Source organism: Rhinatrema bivittatum, chromosome 12, assembly GCF_901001135.1.
Source record: "Rhinatrema bivittatum chromosome 12, aRhiBiv1.1, whole genome shotgun sequence".
Lineage (NCBI taxonomy): Eukaryota > Metazoa > Chordata > Amphibia > Gymnophiona > Rhinatrematidae > Rhinatrema > Rhinatrema bivittatum.
In genome coordinates, this window is record NC_042626.1 from 80,618,047 (window position 1) to 80,635,478 (window position 17,432).

At 48.5% G+C, this 17,432-nt stretch overlaps 1 protein-coding gene across 1 annotated transcript in view; it reads left to right on the forward strand.

The window, feature by feature from the left end:
- The window catches only part of KPNB1 (karyopherin subunit beta 1), a 274,884-nt gene that overhangs the window by 57,147 nt on the left and 200,305 nt on the right, over nucleotides 1–17,432 (forward strand). Inside the window, 9 exon segments of the mRNA XM_029572132.1 lie at nucleotides 3,430–3,519; nucleotides 3,636–3,674; nucleotides 3,676–3,747; nucleotides 4,170–4,271; nucleotides 4,370–4,594; nucleotides 4,703–4,894; nucleotides 5,065–5,112; nucleotides 5,114–5,185; nucleotides 5,187–5,197. Of these exon segments, the coding sequence (XP_029427992.1) occupies nucleotides 3,430–3,519; nucleotides 3,636–3,674; nucleotides 3,676–3,747; nucleotides 4,170–4,271; nucleotides 4,370–4,594; nucleotides 4,703–4,894; nucleotides 5,065–5,112; nucleotides 5,114–5,185; nucleotides 5,187–5,197 (851 nt within the window).

Consider the following 17,432-nt stretch of genomic DNA (forward strand, 5'->3'; position numbering starts at 1 on the left):
AGATGGGGCCCTTGTGGTTTTGCTGGATACCACAGCTTCCTTGTCAAGGGCCCCATTTGTTTGGAAAGAGTGGATCGCTTTTGTCTAGCAGCCTGTCTTTTGAGAGGCAGCGTGTTGAGGAATAAGGGATATTCAGATGCTGTCGTTACCACTCTCTTGCAGTCCAGGAAGACTTCCACTTCCTTGATGTATGTCAGGGTGTGGGGGATCTTTGAATCTTGGTTCATGGAGCGTGATCTTGTGCCTGTGCTGGCCACGGTGGCAGATGTTTTGGCCTTCTTACAGGATAGTCTTTGGAAAGGTTTGTCCTTTAATTCTGAGTGTTCAGGTGGTGGTGCTCATCTGTCCTCTGCGGAAAGATGTGGGGGATTAACCTATAGGCACATCCTGTTGTGGTGCATTTTTCTTACGAGGGTAAAGCATTTGCGTCCTCCGGTCCAGAATCCCTGCCCCTTGTGGAACCTTAATGTGGTCCTGAAGGTGATGTGTGCATCCCCATTTGAACCGTTGAAGCGGGCTACGTTAAAGAACCTTACTTTGGAAGTGATTTTCCTGGTGGCTGTCTCTTCTGCTAGGAGAGGGTATCTGAGTTCCAGGCTTTGTCCTGTAGGGAACCCTTCTTTACAGATCATGGATTCTGGAGTGTCCTTGAGAACAGTTCCCTCCTTTCTCCCTAAGTTGGTGTCTTCTCCACCCCCCCCCCCCCCCCAATCTGAATCAGTTGGAGCTCCTTTCCTTTCCGGATTTGGATTCTTCCTCTCCTCTCTAAGGATTTACGGAGAACGGATGTCAGGCGGGCTCTGTTGAATTATTTAAAAGTGACCAACAGTTTTTGCCTCTTGGACCATCTTCTAGTCTTGTGGAGTGGCCCCAGGAGGGGGCTCAAAGCCTCTAGCGCCACCATTGCGCGATGGTTGAAGGATGCTATTAGCTCTGCCTACATTGTTCAAGGCCGTCCGGTCCCAGTCTGTCTTCGGGCGCATTCTACCCGGTCACAAGCGGCCTCTTGGGCCAAGTGTCAACAGGTCTCTCCGCAGGAGATTTGTAGGGCAGCGACATGGAAGTCTTTGCACACGTTTGCCAGACATTACCGTTTGGATGTCCAGGCCCCAGATTCTGAGGGCTTTGGGGGGAAGTGTGCTTCAAGCAGGACTCTCAGGGTCCCACCCCGTGTAAGAAGGCTTGGGTACATCCCAACAGTCTGGACTGATCTGGGTATGTACAGGGAAAAGAAAATTGGTTCTTACCTGCTAATTTTCATTCCTGTAGTGCCACAGATCAGTCCAGAGGCCCGCCCAATTCAGACTAGAGGGTTTGGAGAGTCCGCTTGATCAGTTCTCCTTTACTGGGAGGATATACTCAGGTCAAGTCCTGTACAGGTTTGAGTGCTTGGGCATTATTTTTATTATCTATTTTCTTGATAGTTCCTTAGCCCTTTGCTCCGTTTGGGGGGAATCAGTTTATCATGGTGGGTTATTGTTTAGTTATCTGTTCAGTGGGTTCCTTCTTATCTGGCTTGGATACAGTTCAATACTGACTTGTCTGCAGGTGGCACATCAGGATATAGGGTAGTGTCCAGTCAAAACTTGTCTCCATCTGCTGGACGGGAGGTATAATCCAACAGTCTGGACTGATCCGTGGTACTACAGGAAAGAAAATTAGCAGGTAAGAACCAATTTTCCTTTCTTAGCTGCTAACCTTTTGTTCCTGAAGTACCACGTTCCAGAGACATAGCCCCATCTTTCGAAAGACTTCCTCACTTCTGGATGTTGCTGAACTGAGGTTTGATGTAGTTAAGAGTAATGAGAAGTATACATATTGGGATATGTGGGCTAAGGCAGAAGAGATCATATTACCCAAAGACTTGCGGATTTACACTGGCTCCCAATAGAACAGAGAGTACAATTCAAAACACTTTGCACAATTCATAAATTAATTAATGACGAAAACGCAGACTGGCTAAACACTGCTTTACGATTACATGTCCCACAAAGAAATCTCAGGCCGGCCAATAAAGCACTGCTAACCATACCCTCAGTCAGAACAGCAAAGTTGACCCAAGTGAGAGAGAGAGAGAGCTCTATCTTTGGCAGGACCATTATTGTGGAACACATTACCACTTGAGCTGAGATTAATGAAAGAAATAAAACTTTTCAAAAAAGGCCTAAAAACTTGGCTTTTCAAAAAAGCATTTCACAATGAGAGCGATGACTAACAATACATACAACTGAAAGTCACCCACAAACAGAAAATTGACAATTTTATTTGTTACCCATTATTAAATATTAAATTGAAACGGTATACACTTGATTTGATTATCCCAAAATCATATAAATAGTAACCCCCAACCCATCTCTTATTTAGAGTATATTACTGAACTATGTAACCGTAAAATATTGGCACACTATGGATAACTTAGTAACCTAACCAACCTATTTCATGCCGAAATGTAAACCGTTGTGATGGTATATTACTAAACGACGGTATAGAAACACTTTTAAATAAATATGGGGTTTTTTTTGTTAACTCAAGAAGGCCTAGTTCCAGGAGCTCCAGCTTTTGTCTGTTTGCCTTTAATGTAGGGGAAGGTTTGTTAAAGTAATTATCTTGGCTTGGGTACAGGTCAATACTGAGGGATTGCAGGTGGCACACTGTTATGTAGCAGTACCTCAACCTTTGGTTCTCTGCCTCCATCTGCTGGTAGGGATGCAAAACATTATGAACTGATCTGGGGTACTTCAAGAATGGAAAATTAGCAGGTAAGAACCAATTTTCCTTTTCCTTGGTTCATAGCCCTCTGCTCTAATCAGGGGTGGACCTTTTTTTTTTTTTTTTTTTTCCTTTTTAAAAATAGAATATCTAGGTGCCAATTGGGTTTTTCTGGAGCCAGGGAAAATGTAGCATTTTCCCTTCCTCCTCCCTTTTTATGCATATTTTGACGTTTTTCTTTAGTGTGGCTTTTTTTTTTTCTTTTCTGAATTGCAAGCATCAGGTATCCTGGCTCCTGAGACTTTTTTCCAACCATGGTTGAGACCTTGTCCAGAGTATCATTGAATTCTAGATGGCACTTCAAAAACAGTTTGCCCAGAGGAAGGCTTTCATATTGAGGCAGCCTACACCTGAAATGAGGATGAAAAGGCTAAAGCCAGAAATGGGCCTTGTGCTTTTTGTCCACCACCATTTTGTTTTTCTGTGATGTATGACCCAATGTGTCTTCTGTAGCTTGGATCAAGTGGAAATAATGTCAAGAGGCTAAAAGTGGGTTTTTCTTAAATGTTTTTGGGATGTAGGCCCCCAGGGAGTGGCAGTTCCCTATGTACTAGCAAGCTAGGGAGTGTTTGAATACATTGTTGCCTCCAGGCAGGTTCCTGAAAGGATGGGAGACTTTGTGGTATTGTTCAAGCAGCAGTGACACTCCTTTCTGTTCAGGTTCGAGTGGCAGCCTTGCAGAACCTCGTGAAGATCATGTCCCTGTATTACCAATACATGGAGACATACATGGGACCAGCACTTTTTGCGGTGAGTAAGTTGTCCAATGTGGTTTGCTTTTGTAGTTGAGAATTCAGGAGCTGTCCAAGGGTGTGTGTACTGTCTGACAAACCTGAGTGATATGTATATTTATTCTTTGCCTTAAGATCACAGTTGAAGCTATGAAGAGTGACATAGATGAAGTGGGCTCTGCAAGGCATTGAGTTCTGGTCCAATGTTTGTGATGAAGAAATGGACCTGGCTATTGAGGCATCAGAGGTGAAGTGACTACTAGACCATGTTTGTAATGTGCAATTAATACCCCAGGCAAGGGTGTTGAAGTATTCTGGGAATAGTAGTTACATCTTCATATCTGACAGTTCTGGGTCTGTGATGAGACAACATGCACCACTCTGACGATAGTGATGTATATCATTAATGAGAAGCTGAGACCCAGTGTGATTCACAGAGCTCTATTCTACAAAGGGCAGGGTTGGAAGAGGAAATAGAAGCTCTTGGCCTAGTTAATGGAGGTAGAAATCTTGTCTGCCATGTCCCTGAAGGGAGGTTGTGTCCCAGGAAGAGCATCTGATTATTAAATGGTGCTGAATGTAAGAGAAACTGCATAAGTCTGAGGCTTCTTAATGACACTGTTGGATCTATCTGTGGCAGCTAACTGTTAGTTTGCCTGTCTATTTTAGGCAGCTGAACAAGGGAGACCCCCAGAGCATACCAGTAAATTTTATGCCAAGGGAGCCCTCCAGTACCTGGTCCCAATTCTGACACAAACGCTAACGAAGCAGGTGAGACTCATGTGTGGAGGAAAAAGTGGTCTGAGGCTGGTACTGCTCTGAACGGGAGAAGCACTTGCACATTTGAACCTTGCGGTTGCCCCCCTCAGGATGAGAATGACGATGATGATGATTGGAATCCCTGTAAAGCTGCTGGTGTCTGTCTCATGCTCCTGGCTACCTGCTGTGAAGATGATATTGTCCCCCACGTGCTGCCATTCATCAAGGAACACATAAAGAACCCAGACTGGCGGTACAGAGATGCTGCTGTCATGGCCTTTGGCTGCATCTTGGAAGGTCCAGAGCCCAACCAGCTGAAACCACTAGTTATCCAGGTGAGATGCTGGGAAGAGGAGGAGATGAGGTGGGCCCCTTCTTGATTGGGGAAGGGGGAATGGGTATTGCAAAGGTTTTGGTGGAAGTGACTTGTCCATCTCTTTCAGGCTATGCCCACACTAATAGAATTGATGAAGGATCCGAGTGTGGTGGTTCGAGACACAACTGCATGGACTGTGGGGAGAATTTGTGAGCTGCTGCCAGAAGCTGCCATCATTGATGTGTATCTGGCACCTCTATTGCAGTGTCTGATTGAAGGCCTGGGTGCTGAGCCCAGAGTGGCATCCAATGTGTGCTGGGTATGAGCTACCTTGTTTAACTTTTGCTCATCCTTTTTTTAAGAGGTGATTGTGCCAGGAGCTGGGAAAGCACTCCTGGCACTGAGATGCACAGGACTCTTCTATAGATTCTGGTTGGTGAGCACAAGTGGCTTTTTTCCTTGCCTGTAACATCTTTGGCTCTATTTCAGGCCTTTTCCAGCCTAGCTGAGGCTGCCTATGAAGCAGCTGATGTGGCCTGATGATCAGGAAGAGCCAGCCACTTACTGTTTGTCGTCGTCTTTTGAATTAATTGTCCAGAAGCTCCTGGAGAACCACAGACAGGTGTGTTAAGATGGGATGCATGCCTTCCTGGCTGTATAGGGGAAGGAGGGTGAGAAGGGGTAATGTGTGGGATGGATCACTATGTATTGCCTCTTGCTGTGGCTAGTAAAGCCTAAGGGTGATCTCAACAGCAGGGACGGCTGTTCCCTGTATGTACCCGGATCAGTCCAGACTCCTGGTTTATTTATCCATGCAGCAGATGGCGACAGAGAAAGTAAAACTGATACTGCTTCAAGTACCCTGATGCCACTTGCAGTTCCTCAGTATTTCTCTGTCTCCAGCAGATGGTGGCTGATGCATAAACCTGCAGTTTTTTTTTTTCACCTCAGTTTTCTAACTCTTGAGCCTTACTCCCAGGGGTTGGGGTTCCTAGAAAGGATCCCTACCCTGCTTGGTTGAGTTGGATGGCTGGTAGTTGGTGACCCTTTTGTACACCTGGTTTCAAGGTACCTGTGGGGTGTACATCTGGTGGTCCCAAATCCCTCCTCCACGTGATCACTTAAGTGACTGTTTTTCTTGGGCTCCATTTGCTCACTTTTCCTCTCCCTTTTGTAACTTGCTGAATTGAGCTGAACATCTTTCTTCAGTTTTAAGAGGAAATTTTGGTGAGGTGTTGCTAAAAAAATAAAAAAATAAAATAAAAGGCACAGCTGTGAGGTCTGCTCCCGCAAGGTTGTTCCTGAACATACCCAGATCAGTCCAGACCAGTGGGGTATGCACTCCCACCAGCAGATGGAGGCAGAGAACAAAGTTTCAAGGCACCTACTATATACCAAGTGTGCCACCTGCATCTTCTCAATATTTGTCTCCAGCAGATGGTGGTGCATACCTGTTGCTCTGAGTTGGTGTGCTCCATTTTTGGCCATCCCTCTGGTAGAGCCCGGGCGAACGGGGGGTTGGATAACCCTGGCAATGTTAGCCCGGGACCACCGATAGCCTTGGGGACTGGCTCCCTCAGCGGTCCCGAAGCCTCCCTTGGAGTGTCTGACCCTTGGGGAAAAATGTTATTTATAGTTTAACTTTTTTTAAATTTTATTTTTTTCTCCCTGCTTCTGTCAGCGGCTCTGCCGTGTGACCTGTCTGCTCGGCAGAGCTGAGCCCGGCAGCCCCTCGAGCTTCGGAGGGCTCGGGAGAGAGAGCAGGCAGCAGGTTTAGGACCGTGGGGGGCCTACTCTATCCCGGTAGGGAGTCAGGGCTGCGCTACTAGCAATCGCTTGGTGGTGCCGAGCTAATTTTAACCATGGCGGCCATCTTGTTTTTTCTTTCAAGCTTCCTCTGCTGGCTGCCTTCCTGCGCGTCTGCTCGGAGTGCCTGGGCTATTTTTGGTGAGCGTGCCATTTTAGGGGATCACGCTTCAGGCCTGACCCCGGGGGGGGGGATCCCTGGGGATGCTTGGCAAGCAAGAAATGGCTGAAAAACCTCTGGAAGCTTGTAAAGCCTGTGGCACTTGTTCAGCCTACCTGGATTCCTTCTCCCTATGCAGTTGTGCTGTGGAGGGGTGGGGGGGGGGGGGTGGGAAGGGTCTGAGGACAAAGGCCACACGGTCAGCTTCGAGGGCTAGCTCCAGGGGCAGGTCTCTGGCGCTTCCACTACCTCACTCGAGAAGGGGTCCCAGGAGGAAACCCCCCCCCCCCGCAGTGCACGAGTGGAATCAGGAAGATTCTAGGGACAGGTATTCGGACTCCACGGACAATGAGACGGGCCTGGGAGGCTTCTCGCCTGAATTTGTGCTTCTCATGCACGAGGCTTTTTTAGCCAGGAAGTCAGCTAAGCGCAAGCCACAGGACAGGGCTTGGGGGCCATTAAAACGACCCAAGTCACGCCCCGACTCTTGGGGTCTTCGAGCGGCCGGGGTCTGTGGGGATCTTGACGGCTCGGATGACTCACGGGGAAAGCCCCCTCCCCCAGGAGGACGCCGCTGCGGACCCAGGCGGGACCCTCTCCCAATCCGGATACCGGTGGGATGACTGGGACAGAAGGGGGATGATCCACAGGTAATTCACCTCTTTTTAAGAAGGAAAAATCGCGCCCCCTTATTCCTCTGTTCCTTGTACGTACCAGGATCAGTCCAGACCAATTATGAGGGACTGCCCTCTCAGTTTTTGCTCTGACTCCATCTGCTGGAAGGGGGGACATAACCCACGGTCTGGACTGATCCATGGTACTACAGGAACGAAAATTAGCAGATAAGGAATAATTTTTTTGTGCTAGAGGAGTTAGGTCTGAAGTTGTCACAGGAAGAGTCAGATAATGAAGGGGTTAACCCAGTCCTGGTCGGGGCTCCGGTGTCCACCCAGCACCCTTTCCTATATGAAAAAGATCCAGAAGCTTATCAGTCGAATGGGACTTTTCAATATATATTATACTTTTCAATAATTTATAAATGATCTGGAAAGAAATACGACGAGTGAGATAATCAAACTTGCAGATGACACAAAATTGTTCAGAGTAGTTAAATCACAAGCAGATTGTGATAAATTGCAGGAAGACCTTGTGAGACGGGAAAATTGGGCATCCAAATGGCAGATGAAATTTAATGTGGATAAGTGCAAGGTGATGCAGATAGGGAAAAATAACCCATGCTATAATTACACAATGTTGGTTCCATATTAGGTGCTACAACCCAATGAAAGATCTAGGTGTCATAATGGATAACACATTGAAATCGTCGGTTCAGTGTGTGCTGCAGCAGTCAAAAAAGCAAACAGAATGTTGGGAATTATTAGAAAGGGAATGGTGAATAAAACGGAAAATGTCATAATGTAACCTTCAATAATGCCCTCTGTAATCGCTCCATGGTGAGACCGCACCTTGAATACTGTGTACAATTCTGGTCGCCGCATCTCAAAGATATAATTGCGATGGAGAAGGTACAGAGAGAGGGCTACCAAAATAAGGGGAATGGAAACAACTTCCCTATGAGGAAAGACTAAAGAGGTTAGGACTTTTCAGCTTGGAGAAGAAGACAACTGAGGGGGGATATGATAGAGGTGTTTAAAATCATGAGAGGTCTAGAACGGGTAGATGTGAATCGGTTATTTACTCTTTCGGATAGTAGACTAGGGGGGGCACTCCATGAAGTTAGCATGTGGCACATTTAAAACTAATCGGAGAAAGTTCTTTTTTACTCAACGCACAATTCCCTGTACGTACCTGGATCAGTCCAGACCGTGGGTTATGTCCCCAATCCAGCAGATGGAGTCAGCCCAAAGCTTCGAGGGGGCGTCACCTTAAGTACTACTACCCCCTCTGCAGGAGTTCAGTATCTTCTGACTCCAGCAGATGCGAGTAGTGGAATCTGGGCTTGCTCCAGATTGCCTATAACCTTTTCTTTTGCGTCCCTTGGTTGGGGCTTTATTTTCTGTATGTTTGGTTAGCTTGTTTGGTTGGATCAAGTTGTGCTTAGGAAAAAAAAAAAAAAAAAGTCCAAAATTTAATTGCCTAATTGGAGAGGCGTGGCTTCCTTATTGTTCTCTGTCTCTCTCTTTCCTCCTTCCCGGCGCTAGTCGTTGCTTCACCGGGGTAAGTGAGTTTTCTTTTTCGGCTGTTTTCTTCCTTTGCAGCTAGGTTGGACGCGGCTGCCGGTGGACCGGCCTCCCAGCGTCCTCGCCCTCTCCCGCGGATCCTTAGTTAGTATAGTGGTGTTTAAAAAAGGATTGGATAAGTTCTTGGAGGAGAAGTCCATTACCTGCTATTAAGTTCACTTAGAGAATAGCCACTGACATTAGCAATGGTAACATGGAATAGACTTAGTTTTTGGGTACTTGCCAGGTTCTTATGGCCTGGATTGGCCACTGTTGGAAACGGGATGCTGGGCTTGAATGGACCCCTTGGTCTGACCCAGTATGGCATTTTCTTATGTACTCTCCGGATGCAGGCCTCAAGGTCGGCCGGGCTATGACTAAACTGTACCCAGTTCTCTAAGAGCATTTGGAGCACTTGAAGACTGCAAAGGTGGATGCCGCGGTGTCAGCGGTCGCTAGGAAGACTGCCATTTCGATGGCAGGGGCTGCGGCTCTCAAAGATGTTCAGGCCCACAAGCTGGAGCTTCACCTTAAGCGCCTGTTTGAGGTCTCTTCCTTGAACCTTCGAGTGGCGGTTTGCGCTAGCATGATGCAGTGCGCTTGTCTCTGGATCCAGAAACCGCAGGATCCAGCTTCCTCTGGAGTTTTGTCCTTGACCCAGGCGGCCCTGCTGGAGGCGGGCGATGCTTATGTGGCAGATGCTGTGTATGATCTGGTGCGTACCTCGGCCCGAAGCATGGTCTCTTCGGTGGCAGCCAGGCATTTGCTGTGGCTCCGAAATTGGGTGGCGGACGCATCCTCCAAATCGCAGTTGTGTAACCTTCCTTTTCGGGGCTATCTTCTTTTTGGGGAAGATCTGGACCAGCTTATGAAGTTACTGGATAACACCAAGGGGGAACAAGCTACCCGAGGATAGGAAACCGTTCAAGAAATCCTTTGCTCCGTGGGCCTGTTATTGAGACACGCAGTGTTTCAGGTTGGGGAGGGGCAGCCCCTCCTCCAGCTCCATGCAGTCATCTGCTCAACAGCAGTCCTTTTCGTGGATCCTACAAGCTGACACGAGGTGACTCCAGCCAGGGAGCGGGAGCTGGAAAGCCTGCCCAGTGATGTCAGGCCCGCTCACTCCTCATGTGTGGCGTTAGAGAGCAGATTGTCAGTTTTTCGAGGAGTGGGCCAAAATCACCTCAGACAAGTGGGCTCTGGAGGTCATAAGAGTAGGCTACGCCTTAGAATTTTCTAACCCACTCAAGGAGACCTTTCTGGAGTCACGCTGCATTTCCAGCAACAAGCAGGTGGCAGTAGAGGAGACGATCCAAAGATTGCTCAGGATGAGCAGGGAAGAAGGCGGTACTCCATTTATTTTGTGGTCCTGAAGGAGGGCACCTTCCATCCTATCCTGGATCTTCAGCAAGTGAACGTCAGCTTAAGGGTCCCTTGCTTCTGGATGGAGACCCTCAGAACAGTCATTGCAGCCATCCACAAAGGGGAGTTTCTTGGATCTCACAGAAGCATACCTCCACATCCCAATTCGGAGCGATCATCAGCGGTTCCTGCGTTTCAAGATCCTGGGACAGCATTTTCAGTTCCGGGCGCTCCCTTTTGGTGACTGCTCCACGAACCTTTACCAAGGTGATGGTAGTTGTAACGGTGGCCCTGCGGATGGAGGAGGGAGTGTTAGTCCATCCTTACCTCGACAGCTGGCTGATTTGCGCAAAATCTGAGGAGGATTGCTTGCGAGCGATACGTTGGGTAACTCTGTTGCTCCAGTCGCTGGGCTGGGTGATCAATGGAACAGTCATCTGATCCATCGCAGTCCCTAGAATATCTGGGAGCTTGCTTCGACACTTGGGAAGGCAGGGAGTTCCTTAAGACGGACAGGATGCACAAGTTGTAGCAACAAATTCTGCTTATTCTTCATCTTCCATTACCCAGAGTGTGGGATTATCTGCAGCTTCTGGGCTCCATGGCATTGACTGAGTTGGTGCCGTGGGCCTTCGCTCACACGAGGGCGCTACTGTCTCGGTGGAACCCGTTGTTGGAACAGTACCAACCTCAGTTACCGTTGTCGCAGCAGACCAGGACCAGCCTGGAGAGGTGGTTATCGGAGACCAACTTGCAGAAGGGCACATCCCTCAAAGTCCCGGATTGGGTGGTCGTGTCAACAGACACAAGTCTCAGAGGTTGGGGAGCAGTGTGCCTAGGTCATGCAGCCTGGGGCACGTGGTCTGTACAGGAAGTGTCCTGGTCCATCAATCTTCTTGAGACTTCGCAGGGCATTGGTGTCGTTTCTCTCAGGTACAAGGCAGAATGGTTCGCGTCTTCTAACAACGCCACCATATCTCAACTGACAGGGTGGCACCAAGAGTCCAGCCGTGGCTCGGGAGACTCATCTTCTCTTTGCTTGGGCTGAAATTCATCTGGGGGGAATCGTGGCCTCAAGTGGCAGGGGTGGTCAGTGTGCAGGCAGACTTCCTCAGTCTACATCAGCTGGATCCCAGGGAATGGGTACTTTCCCTGGAGGCCTGGAACCACATTTGTGCCAGATGGGGAGGCGCGCTCCCCAGCTGGATCTCATGGTGAAGCGGTACAACTTGAAGACAGTACGGGTCTTCAGTTGAAAGAAGGAAGTTGGGTCGGTTGGTTGGTCTGGATGCTCTCATGTGCAAGTGACCAACCAGGATTTTGCTCTGTTTTTTCTCCCTTGGCCCCTCATTGGACAGGTTTTTCGACATGTGGAGCAACATCCAGGTTCAGTGGTCCTGGTGCCTCCAGAGTGTCCTTGACGTCCTTGGTTTGCAGAGCTCATTCAGCTAGTGGCGGATGGTCTGTTGCTTCTGGCCCACCTCCCAAGCCAGACGCAATGGACCCTCCGTCCGTCAAGTACCCATCTTTTTGGATCTGGAGGATCACTTCTCTCTCGCGGCCTGGCTTTTGAAAGGTGGCGGCTCCGTGTGAAGGGTTATTCGGAACCAGTGATTTCCACCCTCCTCCAGGCTAGTTGTCCCTCCACTTCCATGGCATACATTCGGGTGTGGAAAGTGTTTTGAGGGATGTTGTGATCAACACGGCGTGATACTCCTTTCAGTGACCATTCCCCATATTTTAGCCTTTCTGCAACAGGTCTTGTCTAAGGGCCTGGCCTACAGTTCCCTCCGGGTCCAGGTTTCGGCTCTGGGGTGCCCCAGGGGCCAGATAAGGGGGCAAGACCCTGGCCAGCCATCCGGATGTTGTTAGTTTCCTAAAAGGGGTAAAGTGTTTTCGCCCTCCAGTTCGTAAGTTGTGTCCGGACTGGAATCTTAACCTGGTTTTACGGATGCTTTGCTCTCCACCCTTTGAGCCGTGCGTCTGGTCTCTCTCAAGGACCTTACTTTGAAAACGGTTTTCTTGGTGGCCATTTGCTCTGCTATACGTATTTCCGAACTGCAGGCTCTCTCCTGTTGGGATCCTTTCCTGTGCATTTTGGCAGATAAGGTGTCTTTGCGTACGATACCTTCCTTCCTACCCAAAGTGGTATATGCCTTCCATGTGAATCAATCCGTGGAGTTGCCCAGGACTCATCTGGTAGGGAACTTCACCTGTTGGATATGCACAGAGTATTGCTCCGGTATTTAGAGGTCACTAAGTCCTTTCGAAGGTCAGACCATCTTCTTGTGTTTGGGGAGGTCCAAAGAAGGGTGAGAAGGCATCCAAGGCTGCCTTGACTCGATGGTTGAAGGAGACCATCTATTTGTCCTACATTGACAATAGTCACCTATTCTGGCGGGTTTGAAAGCGCATTCTACTAGAGTGCAGGCGGCTTCCTGGGCGGAGTGTCAACTGGTGTCGGCTGAAGAAATATGTAGGGCCACTGTATGGTCCTCTATGCATACCTTTACAAGACATTGCTGTCTGGATGTACAGGCGCCGGAGAGTTCGGTCTTTGGGGAAAGCATTCTAAGAGCGGGGTCTTTCGGGTGCCTGCCTGGTGTAGTGTGGCTTTGGTACATCCCACTGGTCTAGACTGATCTGGGTATGTTCAGGAAAGGAAAATTGGGTCTTACCTGCTAATTTTTGTTCCTGTAATACCACAGATCAGTCCAGAGGACCACACTGGTAGACCTGCCGAAAGATTGATTTGCCTGGTGTTTAGCCACTGAATATAAGGGATGATCTTTATTCATTGAATGTTATGGGCTACGGTCCGGATCTGGGGCTCCAGGTTCAGGGGAATCCAACCCTTGTGGGGTGTGTTTTTTTTTTTTTTTTTTTTGTTTTTGCCCTTATGTGAATTGTTAAAGTTTGACTATTGCATCTTGGCTTGGGTATTAATCAGTACTGAGGAGCTGCAGGTGGCACCCTTGGTATATAGTAGTGCCTTGAAGCTTTGTTTTCTGCCTCCATCTGCTGGTGGGAGTGCATAACCCACTGGTCTGGATTGATCTGTGGTATTACAGGAACGAAAACTAGCAGGTAAGATTCAATTTTCCTTATTTTTCTTCTCCTGTCTTTTTTTTTTTTTTTCCCTGTCGGCGATTTTTCTTCTCCTGCGGCCCGATGGTTAGTGGGGCGGCCTCCTGCGTGTGTGAATCACCACAGTCTGTGTGGCTTGTATTTCAGGGGGAGGAGGGGCCCTCCTAACTCCCTCCACCTGCAGCTGGTGTAACTGGAAATGGTGGTCATGTTGGAACCCCCGGAGAACAGTCCCGGGCTATTGGGGGCTTGAAGGGGACGTTCCCCAATCCACCCGGGTCTGGTTGGGGTACAGGGGGACTCGGAGGGACCTCCTAGGAGCGAGTCCTCCACCCGCAGGGGAGGACATGTGGAGGCCACAAGCTGTCACCGTGACTCCGTGCTCCTTGTCACCTGAATTAATTTTGCTTCTGCACTAGGCCTATTTGGCGCAGCAGGAGAAGGGGTTTGAAGTCCAATGTCCAGTGTTGATTTCTGGGCCGGTCTCTTCTGGGGGCGTCACTTGTGCACAAGGGGACATCTCAGACCCAGGCGAAGTGCGCTCGGGAGACCAAACAGCAGGTCTAGTGGGTTAGGACGTGGTGCTGAAACTGATGGAGACTCTGTTCTGGTGGCAGAGGAGGATGACCCAAAATACTTCGCCTGTTCCTTAAGGACAAACTTGCTCCTCTTATTCCAAGTTCTAGAGGAACTAGGGCTACAGCTGCCACTTGAGGACTTCCTCAAGGATGGGGCGGATCCGGTCCTGGAAGGCATAAGGTGTCTTCCTTCAGGTTTTCTGAATCATGCGTCCATACAGATGGTGGACCAAGAATGGGGGTCTCCAGATGCCAGATTGCGATTGGGCAGGGCTATAGCAAAGCTTTTATAGCCTGCCAGAACAGACCTTGGAGCTCTTTGCACTTCCCAAGGTGGATGCGGCGGTCTCTGCTGTTACAAAGAAGACGATCATTCTGGTCACGAGAGCGGTGCTGAAAGATGTTTAGGGACCGCAAGCTGGAGGTCCATCTCAAAGGGATTTTTGAGGTTTCCGCTTTGAGCCTCCAGGCTGCCATTTGTTCCTGCTTTGTGCAGAGAGCTTGCTTGTGCAGCATCTCCTGGAGGGACAGTCGACCGCGGGTGCTCAAGGGTCTCTGGCTGAGAGGCTAGAAGCTTCTATAGCTTACGTAGCGGATGCCTTATGATTTGGTGCGGACGTCTTCCCATATCATGACTGCAGTAGCTGCACGGCATCTCTTGTGGCTCCATAACTGGTTGGTGGATGTTTCGTCTTATGTCCCAGCTGGCTTCTCTGCCTTTCAAAGGCTGCCTCTTAGAGGAGCTGGAACAACTTGTGAAGCAGTTAGGTGATAGTAAAGTGCATAAATTGCCTGAGGACGGACCGACCGAGAGGCAGGCTCAACTTTCCTTCTGCATGTGTTTTTCGTGACAATAGAAGGTCTCGTTAACCGGGGGGGGGGCTTCAGCGGCGCAGCAACTTTTCTTCTTCTGGTCAGGCCTGGGGGCAGTTCTTTCATGGAGGATGTCGGCCCTTCAGAGCCCCCAGCGGCGGGGGATCCTCTGGGTCCAAATCTGCACAATGAGGTGAGGCCGATCCACTCCGTTCCTTTTATAGATGTCGTTTGGCTCGCTTTTACAGGGAGTGGGCCAAGGTTACCCAGGATTGGTGGCTTCTCAGTGTAATAAGAGACGTTTACACATTAGAATTTGCTCGTCCTGTGTGTGACCTGTTTCTGTTCTTCCCCTGCGGTTCATTGCCAAAGCGTGTGGGGGAGACTCTTAACAGGCTGCAGTGCTTGGGGGCCGTGGTCCCCACGCCTCATGACAAAATTTGGACGGGTCACTATTCAATTTACTTCGTTTTCCCAAAGGAGGGAAATATTTGCCCCATTCTGGACTTGAAGAGTGAATGCGGCATTGAAGATTCCCCAGTTTTGCATGGAAACTTTGTGATCGGTTATTGCAGTTGTACGCATTCAGGAGTTCCTGGCGTCTCTGGACTTGACAGAAGCATATATACATTTTCCAATCCGGAAAGGTCATAGATACCTGAGGTTCATGGTCTTGGGGGCAGCATTTTCAGTTTCAGGAACTTCCGTTTGGTCTACCCATGGCCCCTCGTACCTTCACCAAAGTCGTGGTGGTCATGGCGGTGACGTTACGGCGTCGGCATCCTGGTCCATCCTTATCTCGACAATTGGCTCATACGGGCCAAATTGGGAGGACAGTTGTCGCTCTGCAGTTCACACAGTGATTCGGATTCTGCAATCCCTAGGCTGGGTGGTAAATTTCACCAAGAGCCGCTTGATCCCATCCCAAAAACTGGAGTACTTGGGGTGCGTTTCGACACAAGTCAGGGCAAGGTCTTCCTGACTGAGGAGAGAGTGCACAAATTACAAGATCAGATTTGACGCTTGTCCTGGTTGTGAATTCCCAGAGCTTGGGACTTCTTGCAGGTTCTTGGTTTGATATCCATCCTGGACCTGGTGTCGTGGGCCTTTACTTATATGCGGCTGCTTCAGAGAGCTCTTCTGGCACAGTGGAGTCCTTTTTATCAGAGGAATTTCATCAACCTGTATCCCTCACTCTCCAGGCCAGGGACAGTCTGTCTTGGTGGCTTCAGACACCCCATCTGGTGTAGGGAGTCAAATTGGAGGTTCCAGATTGGGTCATCCTTACTACCGATGCCAGTCTTTCTGGCTGGGGTGTGATATGCCAGAGAAAAGTGGCCCAGGGCACCTGGTCAGAGGAGGAGGCTTCTTGGTCTATCAGTTGCTTGGAGACCAGGGTGGTACACTTAGCGTTACTTGCCTTTCGGCCTTTGGTTCAGGGTCACTCGGTACGAGTTCTGTCTGACAATGCAACAGCTGTAGCTTACATCAGTTGGCAGGGTGCCACCAAAAGTCATTCTGTGGTACTGGAGGTGCAGGAGTTAATCCTTTGGGCGGAACAGCATCTGGTTCAGATAGCACCCCATATTGCAGGGATCAAAAATGTACAGGCTGACTTTTCTCAGTCTTCTTGATCAGACATGGCAGTGTGGCTGATTTGCGAGAAATGGGGCCCTCCATGTCGATCTGATGGCGACCCAGCACAATGCAAAGGCTCCTTGTCTGCTCAGCAGACGGAGGGAGTACGCAGTAGAGTGTGTAGATGCTCTAGTGTTGCCTAGGCCTCTGAGTCGTCCTATGTTTTCCTGCCGTGATCTCTAGTAGGCAAGGTCTTGTGCCGAATAGAGAAGCATCTGGGGCAGGGGTCAGGAACCTTTTTGGCTGAGAGCCATAAACGCCACATATTTTAAAATGTAATTCCATGAGAGCCATACAATATGTTTAAAACTAAATACAAGTAAATGTGTGCATTTTATGTAAGATCCCACTTTTAAAGTACAATAAGTCTCTGAAAATATTACACCAGGCCTTAAGACACCAATACATCTCCTATTAGAAAAACGGACCAAGTCAGGCTGTTATAGAGTCCTACACAGAAACTACACACCAGCAGAAAACCTCACCTGAATCACGTGCTGTCCCTCACCTAACATAGAATAAAGAGACCAAAACGCATAACAAGAAGCATGCAGACAAAAACTGAATTGGAAACTGCAACAAGCCAGAGTCTCTGTATGCAGTGTAACAAAGGAAAAAAGAAACATCACCCATCCTTATAAAACAAATCAAGAAATATAAAATCATCAGCAGTAAAACTCTACTAACAAAAAGAACATATTTCGAAACAACTGATGAGTGGAATATCCAATAATTAAAAACTCATATAAAACATTTCCAGATACCAACAAAATATTTAAAAATAGCAGACACAAAGACCCAGTAATGAAAAATAAGGATACAAAATTTTTTTTGCTCTGCATACCTGGGAACGTTTGATATCCAGGTGTCCTGAGATTGTTCTGAATTAGCAGGAGGCGGGGTGGTTTGCTTGGAACTTTCTCCTCTGTCACATACCAGCGCTCTCTCTCACACTGGCTCTCAATGACACACCTATACACACATGCTCTCAGTACTCACATTTACACATGTTTTTTCTCTCTTATATAGGCTCTTAATTACACATTTACACACATGCTGTCTATCTTTTCACGCTTACACACAATCACATAAATACATGCTGTCTTTTCTCTCACACACAGACTCTCTCATTCACATGCTTACAAACATGTCCTCTCTTTCTCTCATTTACACATAGGCTCTCAATCACATACTCACATGCTCCCTCACCTAAATCAGCTCTCAATCAGACAC